The sequence below is a fragment of the Nelumbo nucifera genome, chromosome 3, assembly GCF_055504915.1.
Source record: "Nelumbo nucifera cultivar China Antique chromosome 3, China Antique-T2T, whole genome shotgun sequence".
NCBI classification, from domain to species: Eukaryota; Viridiplantae; Streptophyta; class Magnoliopsida; order Proteales; family Nelumbonaceae; genus Nelumbo; species Nelumbo nucifera.
Window position 1 is genome coordinate 7,149,598 of NC_142651.1, and position 13,929 is coordinate 7,163,526.

At 39.1% G+C, this 13,929-nt stretch overlaps 1 protein-coding gene across 2 annotated transcripts; it reads left to right on the top strand.

Moving 5' to 3' along the window:
• Nucleotides 1–28: 28 nt before the first annotated feature.
• On the top strand, nt 29–13,578 carry LOC104593062 (eukaryotic translation initiation factor 4B2-like). Of its 2 annotated transcripts, XM_088901075.1 has the most exons (4): nt 53–1,518; nt 11,762–11,854; nt 11,951–12,376; nt 13,298–13,578. In XM_088901075.1, the coding sequence occupies exons 1-4, from the start codon at nt 377–379 to the stop codon at nt 13,320–13,322; spliced, it is 1,686 nt and encodes a 561-aa protein (XP_088757201.1). In that variant the 5' UTR covers nt 53–376; the 3' UTR covers nt 13,323–13,578. The 2 variants fall into 2 exon arrangements, with proteins under 2 accessions (XP_010251032.1, XP_088757201.1); XM_010252730.3 differs by lacking the exon at nt 11,762–11,854 and having other exon boundaries at nt 29–1,518.
• Nucleotides 13,579–13,929: the final 351 nt, after the last annotated feature.

Below are 13,929 nucleotides of genomic sequence, written 5' to 3' on the forward strand. Positions count from 1 at the left end.
TAACTATAATTAATTATTAAAAAAAAACAAAGAAAAAAAGTTGGAGGAAGAAAGAAAACTAGAAAAAGTATCTCTCGTCTTCTCCTCCCATCCATGCTCCACGCCTCCACCCCTCTCTACATCTCTATCCACTATCCACATCTCTCTATAAAAAATTCTTTTCGTTTTCATTGCATAGACAACACCACACACACACACACGAAATAAAGATTTTAAGATGAAAGATAGAGATATTCGAATTTTCCAAACCCTCATTTTTGCGCATGTTAGCGAGCTCCGGCTCCCTTGAAAGAGAGCCTTCGCTGTTAAGGATACTACATTAGAAGAAGAGTGTGTTAGGCTAGGCACAAGTTTCAGATCTCCAGCGCAGAAGAAGATGTCGAAACCGTGGGGAGGACTTGGTGCTTGGGCCGCCGATGCTGAACGCGCAGAAGCGGAAGAGCGCGAACGCGCTGCTTCCGACCCCAATCCTCAATTTGCCGTTGCCGGCCAGTCGCAGAATTTTCCCAGCCTTAAAGAGGCTGCCACCGCCAAACCCAGGAAGAAAAAGATGACGTTGTCGGAATTTACGACGGGCACTTATGTCGGACCCGGTGGGGCTGCTCGCCGGGACCCTTCTCTAGAGCCTAAGGGGTTAACCGCCGATGAGATGCTTCGTTTGCCCACTGGTCCCAGGGAGAGGTCCTCCGAGGAGATGGAATATGGTCGTCTTGGCGGTGGATTTCGATCTTATGGCCGTAACGGGCCCCCTCCGGGACGCATGCGGGAGAGAGGAGATGACACCGAGGGCTCTTGGGGTGGTGGCCGCAGATCTTACGGTGGTTTTGACGACGAACGGAGGGCTCCCCCTCACAGGACTCCTGATTTCGATCAGCCTTCTAGAGCCGACGAGGTCGATAACTGGGCCACGGCAAAGAAGCCCCTCTCCCTAGCTTCAGCGGATTCTGGACGACATGATCGCGATCGTTATGGTTCGCTTGGTACCGGAAGTGGTTCTAGGGCTGATGAAGCTGATAGCTGGACAACTGCGAAGAAACCATTTCCTGCTAGATCCACGTCCTTTGGCTCAGGTTTTAGGGATTCTGCTCCGGAATCTGATCGATGGAGTAGGGGAGGACCGCGTGATGGGGATCGCGAGCGACCCAGACTTGTTCTAGATCCGCCAAAGGGCGAGGTAGCTGCCAATGAGCCTGCAAGAACGACTAGACCTAGCCCATTTGGTGCTGCACGTCCAAGAGAGGAAGTTTTGGCTGACAAAGGCATGGATTGGAGGAAGTTGGACACAGAGCTCGACAGCCGAAAGGCCAGTCAGTCGACAGACTCTCATTCTAGCAGGCCTTCAAGTGCACATTCGAGTCGGCCTGACAGCCCTGCCTCGCAGGTGCTGGAAGCTGCGCCAAGACCCCGACCAAAGATAAACCCTTTTGGAGATGCCAAGCCCCGAGAAGTTTTACTGGAAGAGAAGGGAAAAGATTGGCGGAAGATTGATTTGGAGTTGGAGCACCGTCGTGTTGACAGGTTTATGTTCTTGCCTAGTCATAGTGATTGTCTATTCTATTTTTGCATTCTTTACCTTTATCTCAAAGGACTTCTATTTGCATCGGTTTTTCCTCTTGCTGCATGATCATTTGGCAATTAGCAAATGCCTACTAAAATTACCACTCTGAGCCATTACGTTTGGCTCAGATTTTTAATGCGGCCTTGGGCATTTGGGACGTGGTATTTTACATTTATTTGAATGCATTTAGTGAATATTATGTCATTTATTCTGAAAAACCATAGGCTGTGATTTCTCAGAATGTGAAGTTGCAATAATTGATTTAGTTGATGTCATGTCATGGTAATCTTTCATGACCCATCCTACCAAAAGCGGACTCAGTTAACATGAGAAATAAGAAAGGGAAAAATAAAAGAAATCTAAACGGCTAAACCCCCTTAGGCCTGGTCCTTTTTATCTTTTTTGCAGATTTTTCTGATACATCCTTGTTTGTGGAAGAGTCTGGTTGCTGCGAGGATATGGGTTGAAGTAGAGGAAATCCATTTGGTTCCTTCTTCTCTAGCACTGTTCTTTGTGAGGGAATGGTTCAATCTAAGAATTGTTGTTGAAGGCACCATTCCGTTAAGATGGTTAGACCATCCAATGTCTTTGTTTGATTATCTCAGAGTTGGAGATGATAGGATTAAGGGTTGGAGAGGAGAGGAGGTAGAAATAGAAAGGTCAAGAGTGAGAGGTTGAAGATAAGGTATTTTAGGTATAAAATTCAGGTTGGGTTTTGAGGTAGATGAATTTAATGAGGGATGTGTGTTAGGGTTGCTCATAGTTTGGTTACCAAATTGTGGGCCATTTTTTTGAAACCAAACCAGTACCACCAGTTTTTGAAAAACCACAAACTAAAAGTCAAAACCAAACCGAAACCAATTGGTTAACCGGTTGATTGGTTTGGTTCTTTGGTTTCTTGTTTCTTTATATTTACAATATATATATTATAATTAAATATATAAATACTATAAATATATTATACATTACAAATAGATAACTATATATATATATATATATCTTAGAGGGTTTAAAAATATTAGTTTGACTCAACTTTTTAATGGTGTGGGGTGTGGTCGTGTGTGGGTTGAGACTGAATCAGCCCCCACAAGACTGCCCCCCACAACGTCTCACAGCACATCTCTGCTGTGTATTGGGAACATCTCCCAATGATATATCAGAAGTGGTGATGTCATCACCGGGAGATGTTCCCAATACACGGTGGGGATGTGCTGTGGGACGTTGTGGGGGGCTGATTTGAACTCGTGTGGGTTGGGCCATACTTTAAAACGTAGGTCATGTGTTAACACTTGCAAGGATGTGGGGGTTTGGGATGTCGAGGAATCGATTGTTGCTCAGGAAGAGGCATCATTTGAATTCCTATATGGTAAGTAGAAGAATATGCACACTGGGATATATAGTGATGGTGAGAAGAAAACAAAGTGGGAGGAATGGGTGTTGGTGATTGCAAGGTATGAGGGGTGGAAAGCTCTAAAGTCAATGATTGAAGGAAATATGGGTGGGATGTCCCTAAAAAAAGGGTCCCCCCATGGCACCATGTTGGTGATAGATTGGGGATTGGTGACTTGTTTTACAAAAGAACTTGGTGGAGGCGTCGATGGGGTTGTTGATTTCATAGTCAAGGTAGGGAATCATTCCCTTTTGAAGGTTTGGTTGAAGTTGGAAGTGTCAATCATGTTTTTGGAAATGTTGGGGGTGGGGTTGAAAGAAGGGCTTGGGGGGGGGGGGTGAAAGAAGGTCTTGGATTTATTGATCCTCCTCTGGAGACGTTAGGGGTTGATCACACAATTGATGGTGCTTGTGGGCTAGGTGGTTCATTGTTGAGATGAGTGTACTCAGATGGTTAGAAGTTTCAATGATTGTCAAGAGGTTTGTTCTTCAATGTGGTTTAATGGACTTGAAGGCTTCAAAAGTGAGATTGAAGCTTTGTGAGGGAGGGGTCTAGAGAGCATAGTAGAGTGGAGGATGTTGTTTAGGGAGTGGTTGAGATTGACTCATTGGGGGTTTTGAGGGTGAGGTGCAAGAAATAGGAGGGAGGAAAGAGGAGGAGATTAGTGGTGAGAAAGCCTTGGAGTTTTCTCTTGAAGAAATTGTGAGGTTGCGTAGTTTGGATGGTGGTGGGAGAGGGGCCAATTGTAGGAAGGAGGGTCAAAGGGAGGATGAAGAGGTGATTGGAAGAGATGGAGTAGTCAGTAGTGGAAAAAGGGGATGAAACCAAAGTTTAAAATCGTAGAAAATACAGAACTACTAATCTCCTAAGGGGAGGTATCACCTTGTGCCTCCTCTTAGGCTGACTGTACACTCTTCCTTTGATTAATAAAATTGCACTCATTTTTTGTCTTGCCCAGTGCCTCATTGGGCAAGGCTGTATCTTTTAAGTTTGTTTAATGAAATATTTTTTTCTTTTCTCTTTTACTGATAAAAAAATCCTTTTCTCTCAAAAAAATAAAATTGCACTCATTTATCAAAAAAAATAAAAAGGAATTAAACCCTTTAAGTTGATGAAGAAGTGGGGGACAAGGCTGAAATGGAGGATGATCAAGTGGAAGAGGTTTGTTTGGATGAAACACATCGAATGGAAAACAAGATTGACATTCAGATAGTTGTAAATAAAGAGGTAGAGGTGAGTAAAACTCCATGTTTGTTTTTCTGGGGTGGGAAGAGTTTGCAAAGAAGGCTTTTAGAGATCTGGAAGAAGAGAGTAGGGAAAGAGAGAAATTAAATAAGAGGGTGGTTTTGCTTTGGGCTTGAAGGATTTTCAGAGAGGATGAAATCTTCTGAAGCTGGAGGAGTCGTTGATAAAGAGGGAGATGAGGAGGTGATAAATCAGACTTCTGAGGAGGTAGGAGATTCAGAAGGAAGCGCTAAGAGTATGTTGGACGTGGAGAAGTTTCCAAACATTGTAAGATGATTCATATGTCTGAAAAATCAATGTCCTATTCAGGTTTCAAAAGTCTTTGCAAGGTTGAAACTTGAAAGGGGGTTTGTTTGGAGTTGGACCTAACAAAACGGTGAAGAAGTCTAAGAAGGTTATGAGAAGAAGGAAAAGGGGGCAGTCCCCAATCTCTGAAGCTGTGAAATAATTTTGTCAAGTTTGTTGGGTGCTTAGGATTTTAGATGGAGTTCTTGTTTTGGGGAGGGTAAGCATTGGGGTTGGGTGGATGGTGTTTTATTACTTTCTTGTAAGCAGAATGTTTTGGCCTGGGTTATAGTTTGAGTGAAAATTAGATTATGCACATTTTGTTTGAAGTTTTGGTGAGCTAGGTTTGGGGTGTGGCTGAAGGGGGTTTTTGCTTGGCTTCTCTCCGGTGATTCCTTGTCACCTTTCTTGTACTCTCTTGTTTCATTTTAATAAACTTTTACTTTATCTTCAAAAAGAAAAGCCCGAAGGAGAAGAGGTCAATGTCCTTTCAGAAAGATGAGGGGATGTTTTAGTATTTATGAGAAACCTCAGGGGAGGTTTGAAGGATATTTCCCTTGAAAAGAATTAGGGAGATGAATGAGACATTGTTGGGTAGCGGTTATGGATGTTTGTCATTGATGGAGATGTCTTTAGTAGGGGAAGGGAGTAGGCCAGTAAGGTGAGATTTTGGGAAGATGAGTGGTGTGAAGGAAGACATGGAGTCGTGTAGCATTTGTCCTAGACTTGCAAATTGAGCACTCAAGACATTAGTCAATTGATGTTTTGAAAAGGGAGATGACCAAGTGGTGTGCTGCTAAGTTTTTTTAAGTCCATTATTGGATAGAGAATTGAAGGAATGCATTGAATTGCTTTCAAGATTGGAAGCTTCTAAGGTTGATACTAATGAGTCAGACATGAAGTTATTCTATGATGCTAAATCAAGTTGAGAGTTGAAATTTTACTGCCTTACTGGAATTTGGGGTGATCCAATAACACCTAGGGGTGAAGCAGTTGCTTGGTTAGTAGCATTAAACAGTATTTTTCCATTGGACCATATGAAAGCAAGATGCTATGAACTCCCAAATATTTGTGTGCTGTGCAGAAACAAGATCACGACTTAAATTCAAAAAAAAAGAAAAACAAGATCACGACTTAAGTCATCTATTTACTTGTTGTTACTGGTCAGAACACATTTAGGACTTATGGTGTGGAGCATGGTGTCATTTGCTGTTTGTTGAGTAATGTGGAAAGAAAGGAATATGCTAATTTTTGAAACAGATTTGATTGAGGAAGATGGGGGAGGGGGGGGGGGGGGTGAAGTATAATAGAGATCTAATTTGTATTACATTTTTTTTGTCTCTTTTCTTCTGTTATATAGTGGATAATGCATCAGCAATGGATTGTAATTCTCTTTTTCTTTTAATGGAACTTTTGTTTCTACTAGCAAAATTTTTTTTAAGATTTTTGGTCTTAGCAAATAAGACAAGACATTCAGTAAAAGGTTTGGCAGAAGACAAGGATTTTAAGAGTTTCCTCTGCTAATTTTTGTGAACAATATTTGGAAACTTTTTTTCTTGCTTTCTTTGATTCTAGGTGGTTCCTCCATTGGATATTGGCACCTTATTTCATCCTAGTTTCTTCACTCCAAGGAAGCAAGAGGGAAGATCTTGAGAGAGAGAGGTATATGGGAGTAGCCATACTGTAGACAACTTGGGAAGAGCAGAATGCTAGGATTTTTCAAAATGGATATCAATACAAAGAGTTACTAATTGGTCTAATTGAAATTAAAGTTACTCATTCGATGAAGAGAATTTGCATCTTTTTCTACTTATGATCAAGTCATCAGGAGTTGGTCTGTGGTGGCATTTAACTTCAATAGGAAGATTAGTAACTGATATACCATGGAGCCATCCACCACAAGGAAGAGCAATGCTAGAAATTGATGGCTGCACATTTCGAAACCTTGGAGAATCAGACATAGGAGGTGTTTTTTGGGATCAGGAAGGGAGCTGCTTTACTGGTTTTCTCAGGACCAATTGGAGTTTGATTTTGGAAACTCCATTTCATCTGAACACAGCAGGCAGAAGTTGGGCTCTATGACTGGCAAAGAGATCAGGTTTCTACAGAACTGTTGTTGATGGAGACTCAAAATCTATAATTTGCTTGCTGAAAGGAGAGATGGCAGGATCTTGGATTTTCAGACATTCAATCAAGGAAGCAAGGCAATCAATTCATACATTGGAAGCAGAATTTTCCTAGATGCCATGTTCAGCTTACTCTTTAGCTGTCTCCCTATCTCTTGAAGGAGTTAATAGACAATTTCTGATGTGGGTGAATTCCCACTGGGACAAGGGAAAGCTTCTGATATAAAAGGGACTTATTAGGGAAGTGGGGGAGCAGCTCTAGACTAGCTCAGTAGACATGTAGAACTTGTATTTTACAGAGAGGCTGTACATATTGTGCTTTTGCTCTGTATATTTCTGATAATAAAATTTTTACTAATTACTTGTAGAAAGCAGTTTATTATATTAGAGGGTTTGGTTATAAAGGTCAACTTTGGATATGGATAAATTGATGGGCATGACTGAGGTGGTTTGGTCAAATGATCTGTTGCAAGTTGAAGGGGCTAGAAGAGCTAGGCAGACCGAAAAGGACTTGGATGGAAGTAGTACGAAATGATTTAAGCCCCAATAATTTAACGATGGATATGATACTAACAGAATAAAATGGTGAAACAGGATTCATGTAGCTGATCCCCATATTGTTGGCACAAGGCTTAGATGATGATGATAAATTGATGGGCATCTTTCCCAAGGCAGAGGTTTGAAGATACTGTAATTGCTGGATCATTGGTTGGAAGGATTGATCAAGTACTGTTCTAGGGGGCTTTTGGTAAGGAGCTTGGTATCATTCTATTTTCACCTACTGTTACATGATCTGAACAGTTTGATCTGTTAGATTTGATAATGTTGAGGAACAAGATTGGAGGTCCTCTCCTCACATTAACTATTCATGAGTTCCTTGAGGTTATGCATATCTTGGATTCTTTTGCTTCTTATATGAACTTATTTTTTACCTGCCATTAGTTATGCGTATCCTGTTTCTTCTTTGTTGTTTTTCTTTTTCTCTGTTGCCATTAGGTTATGCATATCCTGTTTCTTTGTACGCTTCTTTGGCTGTACCTTTGTGTGCAGCTTATTTTTAATGAATTTTCTCCGTGTTGCTTATCAAAAAAATGTGTTATTTTTATTATATTGTATATTACATATAAATATCAAAATATGACACATTTAATACATATTATATGTTATATAACATAAAATATTATATATTTAAATTTATAGGCCTGGAAGCCCAGCCCAGCCCATGATCACCCCTAATATGCTACTAAAATCGAAGATACTGAGGATTCAATCAATCCTAAAAACTAGAAAAAAGAGAAAGGAAACAAGCTAATAAAGAGACTTTCCTATGATAGGCATAAAAAAGTTCTGATTGAAGTCCTCCAACTGTCCAACCATGGTGAGGAGTGCTTCCACCCAAACTCCATTTGTTTGAAAACCTTGAGAAGCCATTAGGTGTACAAAGGGCCATTTGACAGGTGAAGGGGATAAACCGGATGATTTAGTGTTTTGCATTTTACTGGATAAAATAATTGAATAATAAAATATTCAAGAGTATAGCAATCAACACATCAGCTATATCCATTAAGGCTATGTTTAGTTAAAATTCTGCATACTATTTGGAGAATGAATTTTGATCCACCCCCCCCCCCCCCCCCCCAAAAAAAAAAAAGTCCAGCAATTTTCATATATAAATACTTAAAAATGATTCTTATAATCACAACGTCTGGTAGTTCATCTTCATTAATTAGCATTTTATAGGAAAAATGGTACTGACTGTGTATGTTAGCTGCTCGTATATGTGAAATAAGTAGGAGAAGAAAGGAAAAATGTTGTGTGGAAGTGTCCCTCAAGAGTCCATGTAATGTCGGAATCCAACGTGTGTCTGATACATACACATCCATTTAGGAGAGTCCATGCGATACTGATCAGTAACAAGTAACCTCTTGCAAGTTGAAGGATCTGTAAGAGTTAAGGGCAGGCAAATTGAATAAGTGAGATATGATCTGAGAAGCTGCATAATTGAATAATGTATAAGACACTGAACAAAGTGAAATGGTGGAACAAGATTTATGTGGTCAAACCCATATAGTTGGGAAATGGCTTTATTGTGTTCAGTTGGGCTGACTGTATTAGTCTCTAGAATACAAGAAACTTTGCTTTCATTTGGGAGAAGTGGAACTTCTCTCCTAGGATGTCGAAGCCAATACTACATAAGAATTCTATGTGGGACTACTGATTCTGTCTCATCAATGTGAAAGAAATAGGTATGTTGAGATGGACGAGTGACAAACTAGAAAATACAAGATTAGAAATGAGTTTATTTACTGGGGAGTTAAGCTCAATAGATGATAAAATGAGGTAAAATAAATTAAGATGGGTTAAAAAATGGTGACAAATAGCTAACTATTGTGCAAGTAAGAAGTGTTATTATGCAAGTTGAAGGTTCTAAAAGAGCTATTGGCAGGCAAAAAAGAATATATGTTGAGGTATTGAAAATGATATCAGGGATTGCAATTTAACCATGATGGATATAACCTTGAGAGTGTGGAATGGAGACACAGGATTGATATAGCCAACCCCGCATTTGGGAAGGTTTTGTTAAATTGAATCGAGTCCCATTCAGCTTGCAGCAGATAATGATATGATTTTTTTAGCAGTTCAGTGATTCCTTACTTTTTTTAATATTTTATTAATTATTACTTATTGCTCTTTCTAAGAGCCACAAATTTCTGATTGACTATTTGGCTTCATTATTGTAGTAAGGTTAGCTTAATGGTGTCCCATATACCCAGTCAAATCTGGCTGTATAATTTTGGCTTCATTAAGTACACTTGAGTTAGGGTCCTTTATATCTCTTATTCATGATCCTCATTGGTAAAGAACAACAGATAAAGATGAAAGTTATCCAAAGAATGAATAGAAAAGAAAAAACGAAAGATAAAGATGAAAATGAGACATCTAACCGTCTACATGCCACTGATTATATCAGATGCTTATTTTCTTTGCTGTTTTGCACTAAATGTTTGATGAGATTCATAAATACAAGACTGCTTGAATCCCATTACAACATTCTATTACATGATGTAAAGTTCTATTTGTCAGATACTTGATAGTTGGACGTTTGGCCAATAAAAAATCCTTTGCAGCCACTGTTTTTTTGAAAAGTAAAATGAAGCATCCTCCAGGTGTTAAGATAACACCTGCCCAACAATTAGCAAAAACAAAATCAAGAGCACAAAACAAGAGGGTACAAGAGAAAGCCCCCAAACACAGCCATCTTAAACATCTTCAAACAATTCATCTTGTCCATCTCCTTCCACATTCCATGCCTCTCCTTCCCTAACAGCGATCTTCCTCAAGATCTCTTCCCTCTTGCTTTTTTCAGATGCTTTGAAAGCCCTTCTATCTAACTCCTCTCTGCCTCAAAAAAACAGATCCAAGCTCTTGCCTACCTTAACATCCCTGCCAACCAGACATTTAATCTCCACTTCCTCCCTTTCTCACTCGCATTGGCTGATGACGATGCAGGTAAGTTCTTCGCACTATCCTGATTGCCCCGACTCCTTAGTCCTTATCCTCAATCTCTGACCTCGGCTCCAAACCTTCCTCAGAAGCTGACGTCCTCTGCAACTTTACCCCGTGTGGATCTTGACCTTTGGCTCCCCAGAACTCAGCAATCTTCTTCTACTTCAAAACTTTGCCCTTTGAACCTCTTTTCTTATGGACTTTTTTAAATTTGTTAGTAGAACCAGCACCAACCAGTTCGCCTTTCAAACGAGAGAATACTCTTTTCAGTCACTTTTCAGTGTCCTAATTAATCCCATATACTGAATTCTGTGTTGCATTTGCATATATTGAAGTATTATATTTACCATGCTACTTTAGAATTTGAGATTTTATGCTTGTTTAAATGGTCCTCTAAGTTTCCCCCTTCTTTCCAGTAACCAAATGTTTTTTTTTCCCGACATTTGTCATGTTTGAATAGGGATTGACTTGTGAATATGAACTTACTGAATATAAATTAGGGCTTCTTGATGAAATTGACTTTTTATGTCTATGGGTGTCAAGGGTGCTCCTTTATGGTCCATGGTTCCTCTTGCAATATGTTGTGTCATTTGGAAGGAATCTTTGGTCATATGGAGATTTTATTTGTGGGCCTTTTTGCTGATGTTAGTAACTATTTGACGGATTAGTTCTTGTTCTTCATGATTTAAAATAATATAGTTTTGTCTATGATTAATTTTTGGGTTTAGAGGATGGTATACTGTGAAGATCCTTTTCAGTGAATGATCAACATATACAAATCTTCATCTATATTCTACTTGGTCAAAATTGCTAAAATTGAAATTTCTTAGTGATAGGTTATCTTATTATTTAGTTTTGCTAATACCTAAAGCAACTTTTGATGTGGTTAATAGTGCATAGTAGGCTGTTGCTTCAAGTTCCCTTGTTTGTTTGTTATTTCTTATCACTTTTTATATTGCTAGAGGAAAAGACCAATTACAGGTTAAGTTGATCCACAATTTGAAACATTATGTTCAAAATGCTCTGAAAAGTAGGTATTGCTGTGATTTCACAGGGATTTTGCCTTTTGTCCCTTCCTGTGTATTTGTATCTTGTTTGCATGTCTAGCCATGTCTTGCGCAAATTGTTTTGTGGCATTTCTGTTGAAATAGTTGAATGAATTATTCTGGACATCATTTATTGGCATTGTCATCATTATAGTCTTAATTATCAACTATGCCTTACATACTATATGAGGTCAGCCACAAGAGACCTTCTATCATTGCAATCCATTTGGGGCCATATCCTTTGTATTTGTTCACATCTTTCAATTAGTTTCTCTCATGTCCTATTTGGCCTTTGCTTGTCCTTTAGAGCCTTTATCTTGCACCAAATTCCTTTTCAATTGTTCAACATTTTCTTGTTATGGTGGTGATTTAGGGACATCCCATTTCCTCAATGAAATGCAATAATTAACCCTACTTTGAAATGAGTATGTAGAGATCAAATTTGTATAAAGTTCCAATCTTATTTCGGATTGATTAGACTTGTGTCTATGTAGGTGTTCCTTTTGTTGCATGATAGCTCATGATCCAATTATTATTAGTTACTGCCTTACGGGTGCAAACTTCCTTAGGGCTTGCCCATGACCTTTCTTTCTCATGATGCAAGAGTTTTGTGTCCAAATACCCTTATTGCCTGCTTGCTCATCAAACACTTATTTATTGAAAAAAGTACATGGGTCCCATGCAAATTGGTTGAAAGGTATTTGTACTATACTACTATCCTTGTTCAATAGGAAATTTTTTGTCGAGATGTCTAGGTGAAGGATGTTTCTCTTGATCTCCACTAATGTTTCAGGCCTGAAACGGAGGAGGAGAAGATGCTCAAAGAAGAGATAAATCAGCTGAAGAAGGAATTGGAGAAAGAAGCTGTTGTAGATGCAAATGGAGAATCTTTGCAAGCATCTGAAGAGCAAACTAGTTTTCGTGAACTGATACATAGCAAGGAAAGGGACTTGGAGCTGTTGATTCGTGACTTGGATGACAAGATTCGGTTTGGGCAGAAGGCCATTGATAGGCCTGGCTCGGGGTCTGGCAGGGCTGTTCCCTTCCCTGAGAGGCCGCCTTCTCAGTCTGGTCTTTCAGAGGATTCTAGAAGCATTGAGTTCATGGAGAGACCTCGATCCCGGGGCACAGGAGATGTATGGACAAGGCCTGGAGAAGACAGGAGAGGATTTCATGGGGGAAGGGAAAGAGGATTTCTTGGCAACAGGGACATGGACAGGTACCAAAGATATTTTAATTCCAACACTATGCATCCTTTATTCTATTGCATTTTGGACCATATTGTGGTGGAAATATGATTCAAACTTTATTGATCAAAAAAATAAAAAAAGATTCAAACTTGTTATATTATATATGGAAATGCCTCGGTTTACCTTTATTGAGTGATTGGGGATGGGCATCTGTAGATCTTGATTTCTGAAAGGAGTGAAGTAGAAATTTGAAAACACAAGAGGAAGCTAATTGACTTTCATACAGGCACATACTATATACATACATTTGTGTGTATGGTTGGATATGTGCTTTGTTCTTTATTTTGCCAAACTTTCAGGAAATATCAGGGCGAACGAAATAATCACCAAATTTTGGGGAAGCCTAAGCAAACTTTGGCGTATATATTATGGTAAAAGATGAATTCATTAGAACAGCCAAACAAAAAACAAGATTACACAAGGCTTCCGAAACCAAAACTAAGCAAAAAGACGGAGGGGAGAGAGCACTCCCCCTCCACCTGACACTTATGGCACTGATGACTGGCCAGAAAGTGCGCAAACCACATTCAAATCCCTGCTAACATGTCTCTACGAAAGCCTGTTAAAACATCTCAGTTCAGCCCAGAATTATATAATTATTTTATATAAATAAACTATAAAATATAATGTATACAGAATTATAAATGTAACTTACTAAATTTATTTAAAAGAATTTTGAAGGATAAGGATGTAGAAATTGCAGTTATTTTGTTTTGAAATTCCATTTCATGCGGCTTGATTCTTACTCGAAACTAAAAACCTTGGATATGTTTATTATATGTGCTTATAAAACTATCTATTGGTGTTATTTGATATTTATATGGATTGATAGTACAACGTAGATTGTTTGAAGTTGCTGTAACGTCTGTAATTACTTTTTTATTTTCCAGGTCCAAGTCCAGGGAGAGATGGTGAGAAGTCTGTTGGTGTGGATTCATTAGATTTTCTTTTTTCTTTTTTGACACTGAAACAAAATAATGTTTTCTTTTGTTTACTCTTTTTGTTTTGTTTTCTGCTTTTTTTTTTCTCCTATCTGGGTTTTGCCTGAGAAAGTGAGGCAGGAACTTGGAAATACCGGAAAACCTCACATAATTTATTTTTACCACTTTGATACGGTGTAAAATTGCAATTTTTTGGGCTTGATGAGGCAGGCAGACTATTGTTCTTTTAACTTCGTTTCCTAATTTATATTACAAGATCTTCAGAGTAAAATGCAATGCTAGCTTTTAGGACGAGGTTATGTTTGACAGACATCCCTCTTATGGTTGTGGCCATTGTCCTCGTCCGTGAATCGTGAATTTGTGATGCAAGAGCAAGACAGACTGGCCTGCAACTTACAACTAGTATGAATTGAGAGGTTCTTCCGCTCTCTCTATTATTAATAACGGACCTAGCTTCCAACTATGGAGTCTTGCTTGCGTGCCACTAGTGCCTACTGCCTAGTGGTGTATTGACCGCCTTCCACAAACCCCCCTAAGATTTATAAGATGCTACATGGAAAACTAGGTTTTCAGACAAATAT

Coding starts and splice junctions, on each gene's coding strand:
- LOC104593062 (XM_088901075.1), top strand. CDS start 377: ATGTCGAAACCGTGGGGAGGACTTGGTGCTTGGGCCGCCGATGCTGAA. Junction 11,855..11,950: donor CCATGCAAATTGGTTGAAAG/GTATTTGTACTA, acceptor CTAATGTTTCAG/GCCTGAAACGGAGGAGGAGA. Junction 12,377..13,297: donor GGCAACAGGGACATGGACAG/GTACCAAAGATA, acceptor TTTATTTTCCAG/GTCCAAGTCCAGGGAGAGAT.